Source organism: Cupressus sempervirens, chromosome 9, assembly GCF_028749045.1.
Source record: "Cupressus sempervirens isolate cs-2001-9-10 chromosome 9, ASM2874904v1, whole genome shotgun sequence".
Lineage (NCBI taxonomy): Eukaryota > Viridiplantae > Streptophyta > Pinopsida > Cupressales > Cupressaceae > Cupressus > Cupressus sempervirens.
Window position 1 is genome coordinate 283,991,215 of NC_143126.1, and position 24,316 is coordinate 284,015,530.

The 24,316-nt window shown below is 36.1% G+C and overlaps 2 protein-coding genes across 2 annotated transcripts in view; both read left to right on the forward strand.

The window, feature by feature from the left end:
- Window positions 1–2,394, forward strand: part of LOC149538543 (aminopeptidase M1-like) — a 368,334-nt gene extending 365,940 nt beyond the window's left edge. The window contains exons 14-19 of the mRNA XM_089799851.1: window positions 412–589; window positions 674–788; window positions 895–962; window positions 1,366–1,443; window positions 1,686–1,763; window positions 1,971–2,394. Of these exons, the coding sequence (XP_089655977.1) occupies window positions 412–589; window positions 674–788; window positions 895–962; window positions 1,366–1,443; window positions 1,686–1,763; window positions 1,971–2,147 (694 nt within the window). The 3' untranslated portion in view covers window positions 2,148–2,394. The remainder of the gene's footprint in view (window positions 1–411; window positions 590–673; window positions 789–894; window positions 963–1,365; window positions 1,444–1,685; window positions 1,764–1,970) is intronic.
- Window positions 2,395–9,178: 6,784 nt separating this feature from the next.
- On the forward strand, window positions 9,179–10,313 carry LOC149538545 (uncharacterized). Its single transcript, XM_089802479.1, has 2 exons — window positions 9,179–9,582; window positions 9,749–10,313. Exons 1-2 carry the CDS (start codon window positions 9,179–9,181, stop codon window positions 10,311–10,313), a joined length of 969 nt encoding a protein of 322 aa, XP_089658605.1.
- Window positions 10,314–24,316: the final 14,003 nt, after the last annotated feature.

The window sequence follows — 24,316 nt, forward strand, 5'->3', positions numbered from 1 at the left end:
GAAATTTATTTCTTTATTAGCAAATAAGTGAGGGCCTTGATTGTTCCTAATTTATTGGAACACTTTCTAAAGCAATGGATGTTTGTGGTAGAAAACATAGTAACATGATGTAATGAAATATGAACATATTTTTTGGAATCTTTGAGACTTTTTTCTCCTTATGTCATCATGAGGAGGCTAGTAACTTATGAAAGTGCAAACACAGTAACAATATGATGTAATGAAATAAGCAAACATAGTAACATGATGTAATGAAATATGAACATATTTCTTGAAATTTTTGTTTGAGACTTTTCTTTCCTTATGCTATCATGAGGAGACTAGTGACTTATGAAAGTGTATCCCCATTGTATCAAGAATCAATCTAATCACTTATATTTTATTTTTGTAATACACTTCTTGGATATTTAGTAAACTTGGATGGGATCCTACTCCCAATGAGAGTCATTTGGATGCAATGTTAAGGGGCCAGATACTGACAGCTTTGGTTGAGTTTGAGCATGAAGATACACAAGAAGAAGCTTCGAGAAGATACATTATATTCTTGAATGACAGAAGCACACAACTTCTGCCTGCAGACATCAGAAAGGTTGATTTATGATCTTTCACTGTTATTGTTCAAATTCAGGAAGTTTTGGCTATGAGTCTTTATTAGAACAACGTGGTTTTGCAGGCTGCATATACTGCTGTCATGAAAAATTGCACAGCTCTAGATGAACCTGAATATGAAACCTTATTAGATGTTTATAGGGAAACAGATCTAAGTCAGGAAAAGGTTCGGATATTAGGTGAGTAAATTGTTCTATGGTGGTTCAATTTATTCTGTGGCGGTTCAATTAATTGTATGTACACTTTTTAACATTTAAGCTTAGAAAGCTCTTGTCATAACTGCAGGTTCGCTTGCTTCATCATCAGATCCTTCTGTTGTTCGTGAAGCTCTAAACTTCAGTTTGTCATCTGAGGTATGGCTCACAAATAGTTACACCGATTTTTAAAAAATGATCTCATGTCTAGATTCGTAGCTTCCTTGTCAAACTAGTTCATAGATTGTTTGCCATCTGAAATGACTTCATTTTTCCTACCCTTTAAGCTCTCTAACATTCTGATTCAAAATGCTAAAAGTCTATTTAAAATGATGTTGAGAAAACAAGACAATCACTAGTTCATAGTTTGTCAGTTGAGATGAATTATAACATTCTGATTTGTTTTAATAATAATAATTAATCATAACACATAATAATTAATCTTGGCTTCGGCCTCTTACCGTTCCAAAAAAAACCAAAAACATTCTGATATGTTCTAAAATAGTAAGTTGACTATTTTTCAAATTAAAAAATAATTTACTTTAATTTGATTTTCTTTCAGGTGCGGAAACAAGATGCAATCTTTGTAATATCTGGAATCAACAACGAAGGGCGTGAAACTGCATGGATTTGGTTAAAGGTAATGTTGGGTCAAATATGTAAAATCTTCTTAATAGGGTTTTTTTTTTTTTTGATAGGCAATGGGTCGAAGTCTAGATTAATTATTATTTTATTTATTATTATTATTATTATTGTACCAGCAGACTCAAACCCAATACCTTCCAGACTTACAATTTACCATTCTGTTGTAGACTCTTGCCTCTTCACAAAAAGATTTACATATTATATATCCAACTGATTTAAAATGGACTTTTTTGACAGGAAAATTGGGATGTAATCTGCGAACGTTGGGGTTCAGGAAATCTTGTTGCTCGGTTTATCTCAAGTGTTGTATCTGGGGTTTGTTCTTTCTCTGTTTCTTTCTAAATGCATCTCACACCAGAGTATTAAAGCAGGGCTAACATACATTTTTTTGTAGTGATATGTTTCTGGATCACGAAATGTTGATGGTAAAAATCTTAACACAATCAAATCCAGAAACATATGACTGCAATACAATGAATTGTAGAATTTTGATCGTTTTAATACCTTTTTTCTTGCTTTCAGTTTACAAGTGAGGAGAAGGTAGATGAAATACAGAGATTTTTTTCAACTCGGATGCTGCCATCTATTGAACGCACAGTTCGCCAAAGTATTGAAACCGTTCGTACAAATGCCCAATGGGTGAAGAATATAAGGCAAGAAAAAGGTCTCAAAGAAATACTGCAGTCTGTAATAGTCTGAGGGAGGAATACCAGTTGAGACCAACGGGACTCACTTGCATGATGGATTCCATGCAATTGCTTTTCATACAATTTCATATATTGCATATTTGATTCTGGAATACAGTGCTTAGACATCAAACGCTTATGCTTATACAGAGTTGAAGGAACTCCTTATAATAATTTTTGTTGTTGTTTTGTTAAATTAATATTTTATTTTAATACAGCAGAGATAAAATACATATGAAAAAACTTCTCTATTATTATCATTTTTTTTTCACAATTTGAATAATGATTTAGATTTGTAAAATATATTACTGATTACAAATTGCTAATATTTTCTTGTCATTTCTAAGTTGTTCATTATAAATCACATGTAATTTGTAAGCTAGTTTTTTTTATGGATGCAAATGTGTTGCAGGAATGTGGGACACATGTTTCAAATAATTTCTAATGAAGTGATTTGATAGAGATTTAAATTATAATATATGGTTGAGGATAAGTAAACTTGATAAGTTATAATTTGAATGTTAATGTTTTTAATTTTTTTTATTAACAAAAGTGTGATCAAATAGGTGTTATGTCCAAGAACAAAGAAAAAACTCTCAAATGTACAAACCAGATAGCATTGGCTTCAAAACTAGCAAACTTCGTTGTCCTAGATCTTAGCATGAAGAAAAGTCATGTGACCAATACACTGCATCTATGTCAATGTCTCAATTTGTAAGTTTATCAATCTTTTGGTTATCTTCCCACAGTGTATGGGAGATTCTAACATCTACAAAGTCTAAGAATAACTTCCATATTCAAAACATCTATTTCTTAAACCTCCTATTATCGCTCAGATTTGTACCCTTGCACTAGGTTACTAATCAACTATCCAACTACCGAATGAAACATAGAATCGCTTCAAGACTTGTGGGTTGCCTAGAAATTGGAGTAAGTCTCTAGAGAAAAGAGTTGGTTTTCTATTTGTGTACTTCACCTAAGACTGTTATGTATTAGGAAAAGGGAGAAAGATGCTCAAAATGGAAACTAGAAGTAAGAGGGAAGCACCAAATTCATGTGACATTTCATGTTTCTTGATATATACAATATGCTTAATGAACAAACTAGACTAAACACATCTCAAATTATGCATATGTACATGAGTATTTCATGATAATATTGGAATTTTTGAGTGTTTTTAAAGTAAAGTCAGACATTCCTCACAACTAAAAGATTCATAATTTGACAACACAAAACATGACTTGCGTCGATATGCACTTGTCCATAAAGGTGAATTGAAAATAGAGCATTAAATTAAGGACAAATGTCACAAAATATCCATCATTTTTATAATTTCACAAAATGAAGAATATTTAATAAGATTAAAAGCATGTCTATTGATCATAAGATAATTTTTACAATTATATAGAAGTCCATTCTTCAGCTATAATGTTGTTCTCTGCTTGAAGGAACTTGTGAAAGTTACAAATCATAGCTCGACAAAAAACAAGAACCCCTGATTATAATAGAAAAGCCCTGCTTTATAGATGAGCAACAACTATTACATCATGGTAGGTCATTAAATGCATGGGATAAGAAAGAAAAAGAAGCAAATTACTTTACAATTACCCTCTTGGTCATGTATCCTCTTTGTTGCAACTTTTCAACCTCCAAATCAGCTCCAAAAGGGTGTTTTGGTGTAGAAAAACTTCTACCTTTTATTATTCCAACGATGAGGTTTTCAATTACATTGCTAATCTATTCTTAGATGCTGAAAAAAGCCTTCAATTAACTGCTACATCTGCTCCATCACTTGGACAGCTCACTAACTTCCTCCTATATTTCCTCCAACTGTTATTTTGATGTTTGCATTCATCTACAAGGTTGTTACAAACAGATGAAGTTTTCTCAAAAACTAAGAACTAAGCTTTAACATTTAATTTAATGGGTTTTATCATTTTAATCTTCTTTTTGAAATATGGTTGAAGCACAACTGCTCACTTGAATACCCTCCATGTTTGAAACCTAAAGAAACATCTCTATGAAATTTCAACAACTCCATAAAGACAACCATAAGGATTACAAGCCCAAAAGAAAAGATATATTTTCTAATGAAAATGAAGCATACTTGACAAATATTTGCGTATTCACAACTTAAATATGTTGCTTCCTGGCAACACAGTTTACTAATAAAATGAAACCAAGCTATCCAAGCACTTACATAATAGATGCAACTCCTATGATCAATGAACAATTGGACTTGGATTAACTAATAAGACAAACTCAAGCCCTTCTATACTTTAGGCTCTGCAACACCTAGGAGGGTTTTCCTTTGATTCATTTATAATCTCTATGCCCAACTTATATCCAAAATCAATTAAGAAGATGATCTCATACCAAACTCAACATAATTAAGGAGATGCTAAACAATGGCAAGTTGTTCATTGATCTACGACTTAAAATGGAGCATGAGATAAGAAACTACAAATACTTTAACATTCAACATAAAAACTACAAATACTTTAACATTCAACATAAAAATTTAAAGTAAACTTTGTTATTAACCCAATTTTGGCATGAAATAATATGAAACTAAACAATGGGAAATAATAAACGCCACAACTTGGGTCAGTGTTGTATCCATTGGGTTTATCACAAATTTGACATATATATGCATCTTATAACAGTAAATTGTTGAATAACTCTTTAGATCTAAAATGACACTACATTACAAGGAATATCAGTTGAATTTATGACCTAAACTACTTATAAAAATCCTTGAGAAAAATCTTATGACTCTGTGATTAAGATTTAAAATGTTATAATTAATTCTTTGAATTAAAATATGAATTTAGAAACATACATTGCAATAATGCATTGAATTAATGAGTTCTTTGATCAAATTAAAACAAAACACATAAGATTCACACAAGGAGAGAAATAGGCTAGAAATATATGTATTTTCAACGATTTTGAGTTGCTCTTGATAAACAATAACATATGTACTCATATGGCTCAAATCTTATAATAAATTGATACTAATTTATTAACATTTGTTAATTTAAATTGTCTACAACATATGCTTAGAACTTCACAAAGTTTCACAGGACTGACTAACTACAAATAGACTTCTATTCAATAAGTTTCGAACCATGGCCTTGGTTACCCCTTTATGGAAACAAGGACAACAAAAAAGCTACGAGCCAGAGGAGACGCTTGTCAAATATATTACAAGACTCCTATTCTATCATCACAAGACTCCTTGCTTTCATCCTTGTAAGCCACGCCCTGAATCTTTAATGTAGTAATATCAAACTCTAGTACAGCTGGTTCAAGAGACATACTAGCTTGACTTTCATCTTTGGTTATTGTCACCAAACCCCTCTCCACACTTCCTTCAACATCACGAGTTATTTTTGTCTTCTTCTTTGGTGGTGATTGAGGGACATGTGGTGGAGAGTCAATCATATACAATAATTCTTATACCTCCCGCAGGTCTAGCTTGTGGCACAACTGTGGGAGCATCATCTATTACAATATCTTTTAGTTTCATTTTGGATTCATCAAAGTTTTCCTCCTCTGAATTACTCGGGACAACAGTAATGTCCTCATCATATGAGAATATTGAATCTTCTTCAACTTTGTAATAAACAATGCCAAGTGTTGATTGGAATGTGGGTCTTACTTCTTCATCGCCTTCCTTGGGCATAATAGGCACACATGGAACAACCATGGTCTTAACCTTGATCTCACCCTTGAACTTGAAGAAGTAAGATATATATATATATATATATATATATATATATATATATATATATATATATATATATATATATATATATATATATATATATATATATATATATATATATATATATATATATATATATATATATATATAATTTTTATTTTTATTTTTCCATTAAACCTCTAATATTATTTGGAAAAAAATGGAGTAAACCCCAGCTAAGGATCATAGCTTGCATCCATTTCCCTGGTAGTAGCCAAATATTTCCTATATGAAATCCACTTTTATTTTTTTATTTTTCCTATAGCTCCAGATCAAACTAATTTTCAATGATGTCCTTAAGATAGTAGAAAATATGCTCTGTTTGAGGCATTCTAATTCTCTGAAGAAATTTTCCCAGTCATTATATCTTGGAATACTACCGCTCATGTGGTATAGCTCAAACAATTTATCAACGTGTCTCCACCACCCCTTATCACAAAAAAGTAAGGAATAACTGCGTAGTCAAGGAAGAAAGTATCCTTATTCCTCCCTACCAACTCTTTTTCTTTGATTTGGCCAATTTGCTAGATAACTTATGTAAACTCTGTTACAGGAATAAGAATACGTATTCTAGAAAAGTTATTCTAGAATAGAAAATAAGAATATGTATTCCTATTCTTGTTTGGTTCAGTCAGAATTGGATGGGGAATTCATGGACCTAAAAATTTATGTTTTCTAAAATAAATAAAATTGGAATAGGAATATGTATTCCAATTCCACCTATTTAGGTGGAATTGCAAATGTTCATTTTTGAGCAAAAATTGGAATACGTATTCCTATTCACAATTCTGATTTCCGAAATGGAGAATTAATTTTTTTTCGTTGCCAAACAGACCCTAACCTCAGAGGTATCTCATAAGGCAATATATGTGAGTTTTCCTTCAAATCCATACACCCTCAAAATTGTACTGACGGGATATGGAATGGAATCCTTTCAGTTATGTGAAATGTTTAACTCAGGCTTCAATTCCTTGGGCCAAAAGAAAGCATGGAGGTCTATAGGAACCCTCAACACATTTTCCACTAATCTAGACCGAAGCCTAGATGCAAATTGTCAAATCTTACAAATGTAGCCTCCCTTCTATCCCAAAATAGATCCATTGTCCAAAGTTGGATTGACATCTCTTCTCCTCCAAGCTTTCTCATCAACTTCATACTTCTTCAGAAGAAATCTGCTTGTTTGAATAAATCATGTGCAACAACAGAGACTAGTGGGAGAAAGGGCATTGTCCCTTGAGCTTCTTTACTAACTACAACTCCTCATGAATTTTTTTTTCTAGAAAAGATGCAAAATTAGAGACAATAGTGAAACTAGGATGCTAAACTTGAATGACCACATGCATATAATCTAGTGGCATTATATTTCTAGGGTGTTTCCCAATCACTCGACACAAGGAATAAAATATAGACCTAGCACATTAGGAGAAGGCCTCAATTGGGAAAGATTCCAAGGTACTATCTACATTATAAAACTTTGAATTCTCAACACTCTTCAAGTGACATGACAACAAATTCCCCCTCACATACTCCTTCATCTTCTTATAATAGTTAGAATGGCCTCCAAATCAATTGGCCCCAACAGTGTTGATGGTTCACTTAACCCAAATACTTCTCTATCTTCTTCATTAGTTATCCTCGTCACTAAATCACCACTTATATCAGTCACTACCCTCATAAATAGATCATATCTTCTTGTGATTGATCTTAATAAGTCAACATCTATAAATACTCTGGAAATAAGAGCCCTACCTAATTCAAACTACCAAGCATTGGACAAAGGGTTTGCCAAATTTCTATGCCTTGCCCACATTCTAAATAGATCTAATCTTGTCATAGGAATTCTTACATCTACAATCATATAGGCTTTATCTATCAATCTATTGCCTAGGGTTTTCCCAGTTACTAATAATTGACCCCTTCACCTATCACATGTCGACTCAAGTAACTAGTCTCATAAATCATCATACAAAGCCCTCCTCTAATATTTGGTTTGTCTTGAGCATTTCCTTGGAGGTTCCATATTTGAATTTTAAAGAAAACTACAAGTATAAAACACATGACTAGGGCACAAATGTAAACCTAAAATTTCTCTTCGATTACACCAAATTCTAACTCAACTATATATTGTCCAATCTCTACACACTACCCAAGATGCAAACCCTGAAATTCTCATAGAAAAAGCCCCATAATCAACCTTAAAATAGAGTAGATGAGCTTACAATTTTTCTTGACTTGAAATAGCACAACTATTTCTGAAATCACCGCGAATCAGTGCCTCAGATCGCTAGAGCACCAAATTACACTTGTTCTCTCATTTGTGAATCAAAAATGACCTTCAATTCATCTTTAATTCCTTCAAATATACAAAAAAATGTAAATCTTCTTCCATCAATTCCCTACTTTTGTAACCGAATGACTCCAAATTCAATTTGAAAAGTTTTTTAATGTCAGTCATTGATTTGTTTGATCAGACAATACAAAGATGTCATACTAACATTGACCATCGAGCTGGACTACACTTCACCATACATGTCATTAGACTTGACCCCACTCCCCATGAACATATTGTGTCACCTTATAATTATGACACAATCTTGTGGATTTGTGAATGTTAAAAGGCCCAAAAAGTTTGATAGTGAATGCATGGGAGTCGTCGATCTCTTGTCAAAACTTATCTGGCAATTAAAGCAACAACCATTAACTTAACTGTCAAGCAACTTTGAGCTCTTTCCAAATTTGAACATGCTCAAAAGTGAACCTTTAATAGTATGATCGTTAACCCAAATACAATCATAAACCACTGAAAGAAAATGGTAAATGCAACTTACAATTTCCTAGGTCTCACCTTCTCATCTATTCACACGAGCTTAGGTCATTACAATTTTCATCGCAAGAACACGAATGACTAAGGCACATTAACTACGGGACAAAATAGTAAGCCACCAAAATTAACATTTAGCCTTATGCATAACAAGGATCAGGGTGAAAGCAGATATTGGACACATTTCCAACCATTCAGGTAGGAAGAACAAGAACCAACTCAGAAAGGAGGAAACGAGAAGAAATATTATGGATGGGACGTAGAGAACCATCAAGGAATCATGTTCATCAATCAAAGCATGAAGAACATATCTTGGAACATTCGTGGACTCAATGGAATACACAAATAGAAGATTGTTAGGAATATGATCAGGGACCAAAGGCCAGATGTTTTTTTAATTTAAGAAACCAAAATGAAGAAAGAAAAAACAAAGATGATTTGTTTTGGCAAAAGAATGCGTAGTACTGCAACAGATTCGGAGGGAGCTTTAGGAGGACTTCTCACTATTTGGAAGGACTTGCTGGAGGCCACCATTCTCTATAATGAAGGTAACATTCTGCTTATGAACTTTTTATACCCTTTGGATCAGACTAGATGGTTTTTGTTGAATCTGTATGCCCCCAACACTCGAAATGATAGAAGGATGTTTTGGGACAAGATCCAGGACATGGTTTCCTATTTAGGGGTTTCTAAATGCATTGTTATGGGAGATTTTAATACTCCTCTCCTAACCTCTGATAAGTTAGGGGGGCTTTCTCCTGACGGGGAAAGTAGGCAACACTTGGCTGATCTAATTCAGAATTTAGCTCTTTTTGATGTGGACCTTGGGGTTTGCAAGTTCCCCTGGTCCAACAAGAGGTTGGGCCTAGACTGTTTTTAGGTCAAATTGACAGAGCTCTCATTCTATGGACTGGCTGGGTAACTTCCATTGTAAGCTTTCTGCTCTTGTGAGGATTGGGTCTGACCACTCCCCTATCTCCTTTTCTATGAACAAAATTAACAGGAAAAAAGCCTTTATGTTCAGATTTGAGAAAATGTGGATGGACCATCCTAGTTTGCGCAACAAGATCAAGGAATGGTGGGACATTGATGTGGATGGGACTACTATGTACAAGGTTGCTAAGAAACTTAGATATATCAAAACTAAGATCCGCAAGTGGAACAAGTCTGACTTTGGCAACATTTTCCAAGACAAAGAGAGGCTTTTGGGAAACTTGGTCGATGTTCAGAATGGTATCCAAATTTGGGGATATGATGATGTCTCTCTCAATGCTGAGAAAAACATCTTCACTGAGCTTCATAATGTGGTTGGGAAAGAGAAGATGTATTGGAGACAGAGATCTAGAGTTGTTTCGCTTCAGGAAGGAGACAAAAACACCAGATTCTTCCACATGTCTACTTTGAAGCACCGGGCCACTAATAGAATCAGTGATATCAAAAATGGGAGTGAGACTATTAAAAAGGACAATTTGATTGCAAAGGAGGCAATCAGATATTTTTCTAAGATTCTCACTAAGGATCTAAACTTGAATATGGAAGATCAGAATGATGTTATCATGGCAATACCCAAAATCATTGGGCGGGATTAGAATTGGAACTTATTGGCCATTCCTAAGTATTAGGAAATCAAAGTGGTTTTTATTGACCTACCGGCAGAAAAGGCCCCTGGTCTGGATTGCTTCCCCACTTTCTTCTTCCAGCAATTATGGGACATTATTCATGAGGATATTGTTCAAATTGTCTAGGAATTCTTTGAGGCGAGGGACCTCTTGAAAGAAGTTAATGCTACCTTTTTAGTCCTCATTCCTAAGATTACTAGAGCTTATACTTTCGGTTCTTTCAGACCCATCAATCTCTGCAATTCCTTTTATAAGATTTTTACAAAAGTTCTTGCCAATAGACTTATCTCCATTCTGTCGATTATTATTTCTCCCCAGCAATCGAGATTTGTCCCTAGCAGGCAAATTCTCGATTCCATAATGGAAGTTCATGAGGTTATCCACTCTTTGGATGCTTGAAGGCAGGAGGGCTTTCTTCTCAAGCTAGATCTTTCTAAGGCTTATGACAGAGTTTACTAGGGGTTTTTGGACCATATTCTTGACACTTTTGGTTTTAATGCTAAGGTGAGGGAGCTTTTCTCTCAATTGGTTAGCACTATGTCCTTTTGCTATCCTAGTGAATGGTGCTCCCTCTGAATATTTTAAACCTTCTAGGGGTCTCCGACAGGGAGACCCCTTATCCCCCATCCTGTTTGTCATTTTGGAAAAAGGCCTGGGGAGGTGGGAGATCCCTTATCGCCCATCCTATTTGTCATTTTGGAAGAAGGCCTATGGAGGCTCATTCATTCCAGCAGGAGGAAAGGGGATTCAGTGGGCTGAAACCTTCCTCTGGCCCTTCAGTTTTCACTCACCAACAATTTTTCTATGACACCATTATGGGGGGTGAATCCTCGGTCAAGGAGGCTAAATCAGTTAAAAATATTCTGAACACGTATTCCAGAGCCTCTAGCTAGCTGATCAACTGGGACAAAAGTTTGGTTTTCTTCTTTAATACCCTGAATAAAAGGGAGAAGAAGATTGTTGATATTTTAGGATGCAAGGCTGGCTTGCTCCCTTCTACCTACTTGGGGCTTCCCTTGGGAGTTAAGCCTCCAGACTCTTTCTAGGATAATTTGGTGGATCGTTTTAACAGGAAATTGACTAATTGGAAAGGTATCACTTTGAGTCAACTGGGAAACGTCATTCTGATTAAGTCCACTCTTCAGAACCTCCCCACTTATGCCCTTAGCATGTTTTCCATCCCTTCCAAGGTGGCTACACACCTTGAAAGCATTCAAAGGAACTTTATGTGGTCTGGGCCTAATGAGAGCAAGAAGTATCCTTTGGTGGCTTGGGACTCTATTTGTAAACCCAAGAAGCATGGAGGGTTGGGCATTAGAAAGCTAAAACAGTTCAACTTTGCCCTCCAAGCCAAACAGATCTGGAGAATTTTCAATAATGTTAGTGAATGGAGAGACATTATGTTATCCAAATATGCTAACAACCTTAATCTCAAATTATTCATTAACAAAGAGACTCACCCCAATGGCTCTTTCATCTGGAATGGTCTAGTGCGTTCCAAGGACTTAGCTTTTGGCAAAGCCAAATAGTTTGTGGGCAATGGAGAAGATATCAATTTTTAGATGGATGACTGGCTTAGCTTGGGCCCTCTCTAGGAGAATGAGGACTTAAATATTTGGGCTAATGTTTGCATTGAAAGATTTGGCAATAGGGTGAGAGACTATAGATTCAACAACAGGTGGATTGACTTTACTGAGGTTTCTGCCGCTCATGGACCTAGTGAGACTCATTCCTTTATCTAATAATCACGATGTTATTGTTTGGGGGAATACCTCAAATGACCTTTATTCAGTGGCTTCTGGCTATGAGTCTCTCCAGCCTCAGGTCCAAGCCCCGGCATGGGCGAAAGCCTGGTTCCCTGGACTCACCCCGGAGATCAACTTTTTCTTCTAGACCCTTCTGCAAAATCGCATCCTCACTGTGGATAATCTCACCAAATGAGGTAACATGATACCTAATAGATGTATTTTATGTAAAAGGAATTGTGAGAGTGTTGATCATTTGTTCTTACATTTCCCTTTCACTTCGTCCATCCGGTCTCATCTCCTACCTTTTTTTAATTTGTCCTGGTGTTTTCCTTCTAATGTCCTAGATCTCTTTGTTCATTAGCAATATGTTTTGGAGTTTAATCTTTCCAAGTCTTTTTGGCTATGGGCCTTACCCCATGTATGTTGGGGGTGTGGAAGGAAAGGAATAACCGCATCTTTAGGGACAAGGAGGTGAATGAGAAGGTGGTTTTCCATAAATGCTTTCATGCTTTGATGGAAAACCATACCAATGCTAAGGGCCCTTTCCCCACCCTTACGCCTAGGGTCAATAATAAAACAGAAGGTTGTTGCTGGTCTCTCCCTCCCGAGGGATGGTTCAAAGCCAATTTTGATGGTGCTACTAAAGGTAACCCAAGAAAAGCTGGGGTGGGGGGAATCATAAGAAATGAACATGGTAAAGGTATAGCGGCTTTCACTGCACCCATTGGGAGTCAAACCAATCACTATGTTGAGGCCTTGGTGGCTCACCAAACTATCAAGTTAGCAAAGGAAATGGGAGTTAACTATCTCTGGCTAGAGGGAGACTCTACAAATATCATAGACTGCCTCAAGGGAAAAAGTAAACCAACTTGGACTACGGCTAATATAATTGGGGAAACTATCAAAGACCTCCAGACTTTCAAAAAAATATACGTGGCACATGAGTGCCGTGAGGCCAATATGGTGGTGGACAGGCTGGAAAATTGGGGGGTTAAGCATAATGAGGTATCCAAATGGACGGATGGATTTGACATCTTGTCAGAAGTTAATGAAGTCATTGAAAAGGATTGTATCCCAGGCAGATTGGGAATTATTAATGATCATAATGACAATTAGTTGTTCGCAGGCCGAGTTCAATACCAACATGTGTGATCTAAATAAGGTAATTAATATTTTATTGGGAAGGTGTAGAACTATGGAGTAGAAGTACGATTTCTCCAGTAATTTCCATATCCACAATATCTTTCATCTTATGTTGATTACTGCTAAAAGAAACCAAATTCACAAGGAAAATAACATTGCTAGTGACAAGAAAAATAGGGGAGATGAAGATTTACAGATTCTGGAGAATTCAGGTTTCAAAGGCAACGGTGAGGAGAATGTTATGGTGAGAGAACATCATAGATGGGAGTCAGAGGATGAGGCACAGAAATGGAAGAGGAGAACCAAAGTTTGGAATATCTTGAAGAAAGGTGAAATTACCAGCTACATTGAACACCTTCATGGATGGAAGCCCTTAGTTACCAAAATCATTATCAAAAACTAGAATGAGGGCACAGTTGAAATTGATGGGGCAGAGTTCTCAGTCATGGAAGAAATTATCTCCCATGTTACCAACATCCCCATTATTGGCAAAAAATTCTATAGAGATCAAAAAATCTATGGGCAAGTGGTTGCGAAATTCACCAAAAACCAAGAGGAGAAAAAATAGCTAGTGAAGCAGGGCACCCACTACCTCCCGAGGTCTATCAAGCCTCTCTGGAGATTTGTGCTAAGGGCCATCATCAAATACATCACTCTCGACACTAGGTTTGATCGCATATGCACCTACCACTTTGTGCTTCTCAACCATTTCAGGTATGGGGTGAAAATATCCATCCCCTTTTACCTCTACTCTTCCTTGAATGAGAATATTAATGAGTTCCAAGATAAGAAAACTAGGAATCCTATTCTCTACAAGGGGCTGCTTCTATTAATTTATGAATATTTTAAGGCTAGGACAATTAGCAAGCATATCAAAGATAGGAAAGAGGGCAAGAAAGTGAAAAGGGACTCTGATGATTCCAAAGAAATTTACTCCCCTTCAAAAACAGAGGAAAGTTTGCATATGTATACGGACTCTAAGGACTTAAAGGTCCCGCAGGACAGCTCCCAAAAAAAAACCCATGATAGCAAAGAGATGGCTATGCCCCTCGAGCCCATGAAACTCAATGATACCTCCTCGGATAGGGGTTACAATGAGCAGGATGAAGGGATGGAAACAAGAGGTGATAGTGTTGAGGCTGAGGAGAAGATCAAGGCTAAGGATGGAAAAGAATGAAGGAAGAGTACAAGAAACATAATAATAAAAGTGCCTTCTAGATGAGAAAAGGATGTCACGGGGACTGTTAAGCAAAAAAGGAAAAGCATGGAAGACAACAAGGAAAAACAGGGAGAGGGAAGCAAGAAGATGGAGGAGAACCCTATGGACAAGCTTGAATAGGATCCTGACTAGGGATATGATGAGGTTGGCACTTCCACCTATAGATGCTTGATAACTGGGAAGGACGAGAAGGTGGTTTGGAGAAACTTTGACCATTCCAAGGCAAATTGGGGGATCAAAAGAGAACTCATCAGAACCCAAGTTAGAGAGAACGATGAAGGCAAGATCCAGTTGGAGAAACTTATTGATCCTGCCTTGGTTATCCTTAGTGACATTGCTAGGGAGAATCCAAAGATGGATGTTTTGAATAATGCCAAGAATTGCATCATGGATAGCTACAGGACCACTAAATGGCTCTTCCATGAAATCCTTGAGCTCAAACACAAACTAAGCACATTGGAGAGAGATACTTACAACCTCAAGAACAGGGTTACTGAGGATGAGCTTAGTGTGGATAAGAAGATGGACGCTTTCAACACTAGATCCCTTGAGATGGATAAGACCTTGCAAGGCATTGCCAAAAAAAATATCAACATTCTCAAGGAAAATGAGAGTATCAAAAGGTTCATCCACTTTGGGGAAGATCAGAATATATGTAAGGAACAGGATCAAGAAATCATCCTGAAGGACAAGATTCTAGATGAAGGTGCAAGGAAACAAACCATATCCAGCACTAGGAAAAAAGAAACACTGGCCCCTGAGCTGGAGCCTTCAGAGATGAAGGAGGAGGTGGGCAAACTGTCCGAGCTCGAAATCAATGCTACTAAGATGCTCAAAGACATCATCTGATGTGCCTTGACCTTTGGTGGCCTTTCCTAGTTTTTTAGTGCTTCTCCCTAGCTTTTTCTTGTTTATTGTTTATGGGAGTTGTTTTACTTTCCGACTCTTGGTAGCCTTTTTCATTTAAAATGTTGACTAATTTAACTATGTATGGGGTTTTAGGGCCCTTTTAAAGCTTGTTTTCCTTAATCAAAAATAGACCACAGGCTTAACAAATTAGAAATTCCCATGTAGTTACCCATTGGAAGACATAAAAGGGTCCCTCCTAATATGAAGGTTAAACACATAATGTAGAGAATAGTCTCAAACTTAGGGACCACAATCTGAAACTTAGGGAAATGAAACTTAAGGAATGGAAAATTTTTAAAAGGGGTGACATTTAATAACATAAAGAGTTTGGACTTATAAGAAATGACCCCTTTTACAACAATGTTGTGACCCATTCATCATGTTAGAAAAGGTAATAAAGAAATAAAACATCACAGGGTTTATCAATATTTAGGCAATTTTTGATATAAACCTTAAAATCTTCTCACCAAAAACCTAGGAAGACAATTGCAGAAACCTTACAAAATATAAATCCATTGAAACTCAAATAATTTTGCAAGGCACAAAATTTTACCACTAGTGACTCTAGTTAAGGACATTATGCACCACTACATAATGAATAGGAGAGAAGACCACTTATAGAGCACAAAAATTAGACAAGACAACACAAAGGGAAACTATAATACTAATATAGAAAACCTAATTTATTGTTCACGGAAGAGAACTACATAGGACAAGTAGTGTTTCGTGATTTGTCCATAAACAATAAATTACATAAATTTTCCAACCATATCTATGATAAAATAGGATTCATCTCCTCATTTATTATGAACAACAAATGGCCGTAACCAAATTGGATCAAAATTTCCATGCTTTCCTTTGTCTTCCAATCTACCATTTTATTTTAGCATTGTGTCATTAGTATTAATTTTTTAGTAGTTGTCTTCTTATCATATAAATTTCTTACATATAATTGAAGTTTGGTACTTATAGAACAGGCTTCTCTCCTACTCCATCTAGTTTCGTGAAGTCATATGTTCCCAACTGCATCTCATCCTCTACTTCATTATCATGATTCTAAAAAAACCTATACATTTCCATCAAACTATTGTGAGATAATCTTGCATGCATTCCATACACCATATCAAAAGGTGTACAACTAATTACTTTTTTAAAAATTACCCTATCTTCTAAGAAAACTAGTGCTAATTTAGATTCCCAGGACCTTTTATTCTTATCTAGGACTCTCTTTGTGATCTTCAACAAGATTTTTTTACTTTATTCAACTTATCCATTTTCTTGGGGGTTATATGGTGATGAATAAGATGTTTGGATTCCAAATTTATCATAGAACTCATTGTATTCATCTAAAATGAGAAACATATATTTACAAATACTATCCTTTTAGGACATCCAAACCTTGTCACAATATTACTCATCAAAAAATTAGTCAATTTCCCTTCTTGTTGGGATTACTTCTACCCATTTTATAAAATTTTCTAGCTACAACCAATATCCACGAATGACCCAAACTAGTTTTTTTTGACAATTTCACCTACAAAGTATATACTCCAATGCTAAAAAGGAGCATGTACCTCAATTAGATGTTGTTATGTGGAGCCTAATTAGACAGCTCAGTGATGAATTTTTCCCCACTTCCTTCAACACGATTTCCTCCCAATTTGTTTATACAAGGGTTTCGGGTAGCACCCCAATGACAGGGTCAAGAGGTAACACCCCTTGTAAGCTCCTGGGGCAGAGCCCCAACTGCACTTCCTATCTCGATACAAGGGAGTTGAGGGGTAGCGCCCAACAAAGACAAAAATGACTTTAGTATTATAAAAGGCATTGTGAAAATTCTCATTATAGCCACTAATTATTAATCTCCTATCGTAAATGATTATTAATAATCAGTGGTTACAATAGGAATTTTCACATGGCATCGGAGAAGTGTTGAGGGTAGAAGAGTTTTTCCCTAGGGAATAAATTAAGGGTTTATATAAACTAGATTGATCTCTTTAGATTTATTATTGTTTTAATCCCTTGAGATGGCTTTAGCTAGTTTGAGAGATCAGGAAAGATTGGATGGTGCCTCAAATTTTGGTGTTTGGAAGGCCAGAATTTCTTTATTATTGGAAGAGAATGGTATCAAGGGTTATGTTACTAGGGTTTTAGTTGTACCAACAGATGTGACGCAGTTTGCAACATATAACAAGGATGATGCCAAGGTGAGGTGGATTATCCTTGATGGTGTCAAGGATCATATTGTTCCACATATCGCAGAGCTAGATACAATGAAGAAGATGTGGGACACCATTCTAAATTTGTACCAAAATGCTACCACCAACGAGAAGATGATTCTCAGGGAGAAGTTGAAGAGTACCCAGATGAACCAAGGAGAAGACGTTACAAGTTACCTCACCAAGCTTAGAATTTTCAAGGATGAGTTAGCAACTGTTGGAGATAGTCCCAATGATGATGAGAGAGTAAGAATAGCCCTAAATGGGTTTTCTAAACAATGGAGTATCTTTGTTCAAGCTGTTTGTGGATGAGATACCTTACCGATTTGGGATCGACTATGGACTAATTTCACTCAAGAGGAGTTTAGACTAAGTCTTGTTAATGGGGCCAACAAGAGTCAAAAAAGTGAGGTGGAATAGGAAAACGTTGCCCTAGCGAGGAAAGGGAAAGCAAAGAAGGGGTCTAGCAAAGGATCAAATTCACAAAGTCAGAAGAAGAAAAGGACCTCTCTAAGGTCAAGTGCTTTGGATGTCACGAGTATAGTCACTATGTCAGTGATTTCCTAGAAAGGAAGAAGGCAAAGAAGTAGGTGGCAGCTTTAGCAAGTGTAGAAGAACTCTCAAATAGAATGGAAGATGAGTTTGCACTTATAGATTGCATGGTGAGCCCAACCTCACAAACTATCTGGTATATATATGGTGGGGCATCATTTCATATGACAGGAGTTAGAGATTACTTCTCTAGTTATAAGGAGGAGAACACCAATATCCAAATTTCTATGGGAAACTTGTCCAAACTCAACTTAGTTGGCAAAGGGACTATTTAGTTTTAGGGGGAGAATGGAAAGACAATTCTAGTTCATGATGTATTGCATGTGTCAGGCTTAGGTATGAATTTTATTTTCATACTTGTTCTTCAGGATAGGGGGTATAATGCACTCTTTAGAGGGACACATGTTGATTAAGCACAAGGATTGGAAATCACCCATAACTATTGGAGATAGGAGTGGTCACCTTTATAGTTGCAGTTTGATACTCCTAAGGCACTCATGAGAAGTTGTAATCCTAGAGATCTTGGAAAGCTATGTCATAGGAGGATGGGCCATATTCATCATGGAGCACTCAAATTACCTCATGAGATGATGAAAGGTGTTCCAGAGGTGACCATAGAGCATGATGATGTATGTAAAGGATGTGTTTTGGGGAAGTTTGTGAAAGCATCTTTTCCAAGGAGTGACACTAGATCTCAAGGTGTGCTTGATCTAGTACATTCAGATGTATGTGGAATGATGTCAACAAAGTCTCTTAGAGGATATGAGTACTATGTTACTTTTATCAATGATTTCTCTAGGAAGACCTAGATATACTTCTTGAAGAACAAGGATGAGGTTTTTAGTTGATTCCAAGAGTTCAAGGCTCTAGTGGAGAACTCGACAAGAAGGAAGACAAAGGTTCTTCAGTCAAAAAATGGAGGCGAGTACAAAGGAAATAACTTCCAGGAGTTTTGTACTAGGGAAGGAATCAAGAGAGAGTAGATTGTTCCTTACACCACAACAGAATGGAGTTGCTAAGAGGAAGAACCATTCTATATTGGATTAGTTAGATAGTTGGTAGATATTGAGCCTTCTAGCTATTAGGAGGCTACAAAGCATCAGGTGTGGTAGGATGCTATGGTTGAGGAGTATTCCTCAATACTTCATAATGATGTGTGGGAGGTAGTTCCTAGACCAATAGATAGAGCAGTAGTTGGATCATGTTTTATCTATAAGATAAAGCATGGTACAAATGGTAGCATCAAGAAATACAAGGCAAGGTTCATGACCAAGGGGTTCTCTCACAAGGAGGGAATAAACTGCGAAGAGACATTTGCTCTAGTGGCTAGATATACTTCTATATGATCTATGATCTCATTTATAGCACAAATGGGATGGTAGATCCATCAAATGGATGTCAAGACAACATTCCTTAATGGTGAGTTAAAGGAGGAGGTATACATAGAGAAATAAGAAGGCTTTGTAGCACACAACAAAGAGACCCACATGTGTAGATTGAAGAGAGCATTGTACAGACTCAAGAAGGCTCTTAGAGCATGGTATGAGTGCATTGCCACATACTTGTAGGGATGGGCTTTGTGAAGAATGAAGCGGATGCTAACCTCTACTACTTGGTGGTTGGGGGTGAGGTTCTCATTCTTGTTCTTTATGTGGATGACTGGTTTCTTACATGTGCACTAGGGCTCATAGAAGACTACAAGAGGGACCTTGCAGAAGAGTTTGAGATGAAGGACTTAGGAATTATGCACCACTTTCTAGGCATGGAGGTGTGGCAAACAGATGGAGAGATTTTCCTTGGTCAAAGAAATATTGAATTGAAATTTTGAAGAGATTCGAGATGGAGGATTGCAAAGCCATGTCTACACCCATGATCATGAATTGGAGGAAGGTAGATACATCTAAGGAGAAGGATGTAGATCCCACTTTATATAGGTAGTTGATTGGTTCGCTTATGTACTTGGTCAACAATAGGCCAGATATTGCATTTGTAGTGAACTCACTTAGTCAGTTCATGGTTAAACCAAAGACAGTGCATTGGAGAGAAGCCAAACATGTATTGTGTTACTTGCATGGTATAATTGAGTATGGGATCAGATATGTTTGAGATGAAGGTATCACGTTAATGGGCTATAGTGACGCAGATTGGGCAGGAAGTAAAATGGACAAATGGAGCACTTTAGGGTGTTGATTTAGTTTGGGATCAGGAGTTGTATTGTGGTTCAGCAGGAAGCAGAAATCTATGGCTCTGAGTTCAGCAAAAGAAAAATACATAGTAGCTAGAATAGTGACATGTGAAGCTATATGGCTTTAGAAGTTGTTAGTAGCCTTGTTTGGTCAGAAGGTTGAGACTATTGTGATACACTGTGATAATCAGAGTTGCATCAAGTTGTCTGAGAATCCAGTATTTCATGATAGGTCTAAACATATATACATCAGATATCACCTCATCAGAGATTATGTATAATGGGGGGTTGTTCAGCTACAATACATACCTATAGAGGAGCAGGTGGTAGATATTCTGACTAAGGCATCAGGGAAGGCAAAATTCATCTTCTTTAGAGATAATTTAGGTGTCATGTAGAACAACTTCCTCACTAAGAGGGAGTGTTAGTTTTAGGTAGCTTGGACAATTGTTCATCCATGTGATTAATTAGAAAATATTTGTTAATTAATTGACTCCTTCTAGAAGCAACCAGCAACCTATTGGTTAGGTTGTTTTAATCGAGAAGCAACTAGAAACTTCTTGGTTAGGTTGTTATCAAGAAGCAACTAGAAACTTCTTGGTTAGATTGTCTTGATCAAGAAGCAACTAGAAACCTCTTGGTTAGGTATTATAAAAGGGGGGTCAAGGGAGGCATTTGGAGAATAGAGGAACACAAGGAGTTGTAGAAGCATTTGCAGTGTTAGCAAATGAGTTTACAATGATAGCAAATAGTATTGTAGTGTTAGAAAGGTCGCAATGATAGCATTGAGGATAGAAGTGGGGAATATCAATAGGAGAAATTAGGAGGTTGTCTAAATTTTGCTAGTGAGAGGCAAGCAATTTTATATCTTTTGATTTATTAAAGTTAATATATTTTCCATTTGCAAAAATGGTTTCCCTTAGGGGGTTTTCTAGGGATGATTTGTCTAAAATTATTGTGTTCTTTCTATTCTGAATTTCTTTCCATATTTTATTGGTGAAGTCACAATTGTGTTATTTTTTGATATTAGTTGTGAATTTGTTTTCAAAAATTTAATAATCATTTATGACAGGAGATTAATAATGAGTGACTGCAATAGGAATTTTCACAGGTATCATGAGTTATTTTTCTATTGGACAACATATTCTAGCCCTAATTTAATAACCAACACAAGTCTTGTATAAAATGGATTAAGGTTAGGGATTTTTTGGTATGATTATTTAGTAACTTCTTGTAATGGTATTGAGTTGCAAGGGATTGCATATTGTAACCAAGTTGAATTACTAGATAACAATATCAAGCTTTCTGTTTGGTGGACATGGCCTAGGGATTGGGTGAACCATATTAAATATTTGTGTCTTCTATCCAATTTATGTACCCTTCATACCTTTGTTTTATTGGTTATCTTTGCATGTATTTGCATGTAATTATTATTTTCTCTCTAAATAATCCTAAAATTAGCTTTTGAGGAAAGTTCCTAGAAAACTTCAACGTACCAGGAAACCTTTGATATGCATGGCACTTCCTTACCAATTGATGGAAATTCTTGAATATTGTAGTCTACCAAAACCAATCTCCCAAAATCTTGTGTGTAGTAGTTTTGGCCATATAATCATTCTCCATTATGTATTTCATTTAATAAACTACTATCCTAAGCTTTGTCCACAGATTATAGCATAATCTCATCAACATTTCCTTACCATAGCTTTCCCAAAACAATGGTGTGCTTAATTGCATGCAACTTCAATGTTTTTCTCTTATTCTCATCCATTCCTTTAGGGAAATTTATATTCTCTAGGTTAAATATTATGTCTTTGTACCTCTTATAACCATCCATTTCACATAGGAAATCCCTATGTTCTTCCCCAACTTGGTTGATCTAGTTAGCATCCAAATTTATCTCAACCGTCAACTTTTCTAATCCTTGACCTCTAGCCAACATTTTTATATAGATCTGAATGTTGAAATCTTGGATCTTGTCGATTCATCTACATCTTTGATGCAAAGGGGTTTTTGAGTATTTTTATAATGTATTATGACCCAACTATATTGTACACCTCACTAGGAACATTCCAACCAAGATCACTATAACCAAGATTTATTCTCTTGGTTCACAAGTGGGTTTATTTAAATATCTAGCACTACTCTTCTACAATCTAAGGTCACCAAGAAATCTACCCTACCCCTTTCCAATCAAGTTCTATCCATGAATCCCTCTCCAAGACTTGTAGACAAATTCATTTCTTTGCAAAACCAATCAAACAATTAATCCACCCTTAGTGTGATTCCTCACCTTGTACTTTCATACTTATACTCTAGTTTGCTATCAATATAGCTAGCCACGTAGAGATGTCTACCCCTTAATTCTCAACCAATGTTCCACTAACACACACCAATTGGTCCAAACCACCATGGTCATTATTGTTATAGGAAAACTCTTCATTTCATCAAGATTCATATTTCCTTAACAATGGAATGGAGAGTTTCACATTGTTTTCTATCAAAATACCAGTTAATTAAGCTTTTGGACCTTCTTTAAGAGATTGGGTGATTACTACTTTGTTGATTCACCAAATCCAATAGAACTACAAGAAAATTGTTAATCTCAGATTGGTTTTGACAAGTGAGTGTCTATACGCTTAAGTCATTTACTTAGTTCATGTCAAACAATTAACATTTGTTGAGCACAACATGTAAATTAGAGCATGTCGAGTAAATAGTGAGTGTCGAGTCACTCATATGCTGAGTCACTCAAGTGTCAAGTAGATAGTATGTGTCGAGTGATTCCAGAACTAAGAAAGCAGTGCATGTCGAGTTATTTAGATGCCAAGTGACAACATTGAAGTCATAGTATGTGCTGAGCACCAGGAACTTCAGATGTTGAGTAACATAGTTTTGTCATAGTTGTTTGTAATGGCATAAACTACTATCTAAACTATTTTTTTGGGCTGACTTAAGGATTGAATTCCAATATTTTGGTGATAAGGATGAATCTTAAGTGGGAATCCCTATGTATTAAATGCATCCAATTAGGTAAAGGGAAGGTTTAAGCAACAATATGGATGAATCACAATCATTGATTCATACCTAATCCTAAGTCACCTAGGTCTTATTAAGGAGGAAAAACCCTAAACTTCTTATGAGTGGAAAGGGAATGAATGAATTATCAATGAGAGTTTTGCAAGTGCAAACCAACACATTCATGGTGACCAAGGAATTATGATCTGAATTGAATTGCAAAATCAGTTAAAGGAGATCAGAGGAAGGAAACAATGAACAATAGAGAGACATCTAATCAAGAAAGATCAAGTACACATCAATATAGAGGTGATCTATCATCAAGCATAAGAGTGCTAATCACAGGATCATTGCCAAGACATTCTAACAAGTGAATTAGTTAGATCTCTTAACAAAGTAGTCCTAATAGACTGTATTGAAATCCTCTAATAAGGTGCTTGCTTAATTATGAGTTGAAATCCTTTAATCAGGCACACTTCTAACAGGGTGTCAAAATATTTTAACAAGGTAAGACTTAACAGTCTTTGTAAGCCTTTAACAGGGTAGCCCTTTCATAGGGTGGATCATGTTTCATGATTAAACATTGCAACCTTCATTGGATACACTTTATTATTGCAGTAGTGAAGATTTGTGGGTGTCATCCCCACCCCAATTTTACCTTCTCATTGGAGGGTTTTTGGGTAATCATATCTCATGTCATTTATGTGTGAATGCTTACTTGTTTACATGTTTTAGATGTATACACTTTACATGATATTTCAGATTACTTATTGAATATGTGAGATGGATGTCTAGTGAATATTTTATGGGTAAAAGTTTAAAGCACTAATTCACCCCCCACACCCCCCCCAACTCTCAGAGTTTACCTTTTCTATTGTAATTCCAACAATTGGTATCAAAGCCTAGTTCTCTAAAAGTGAAGCTTTGAAGCTTTGAGGAAAGATCTTGGAAATGGAAGTCTACAAGTTGGGAAAAATCAT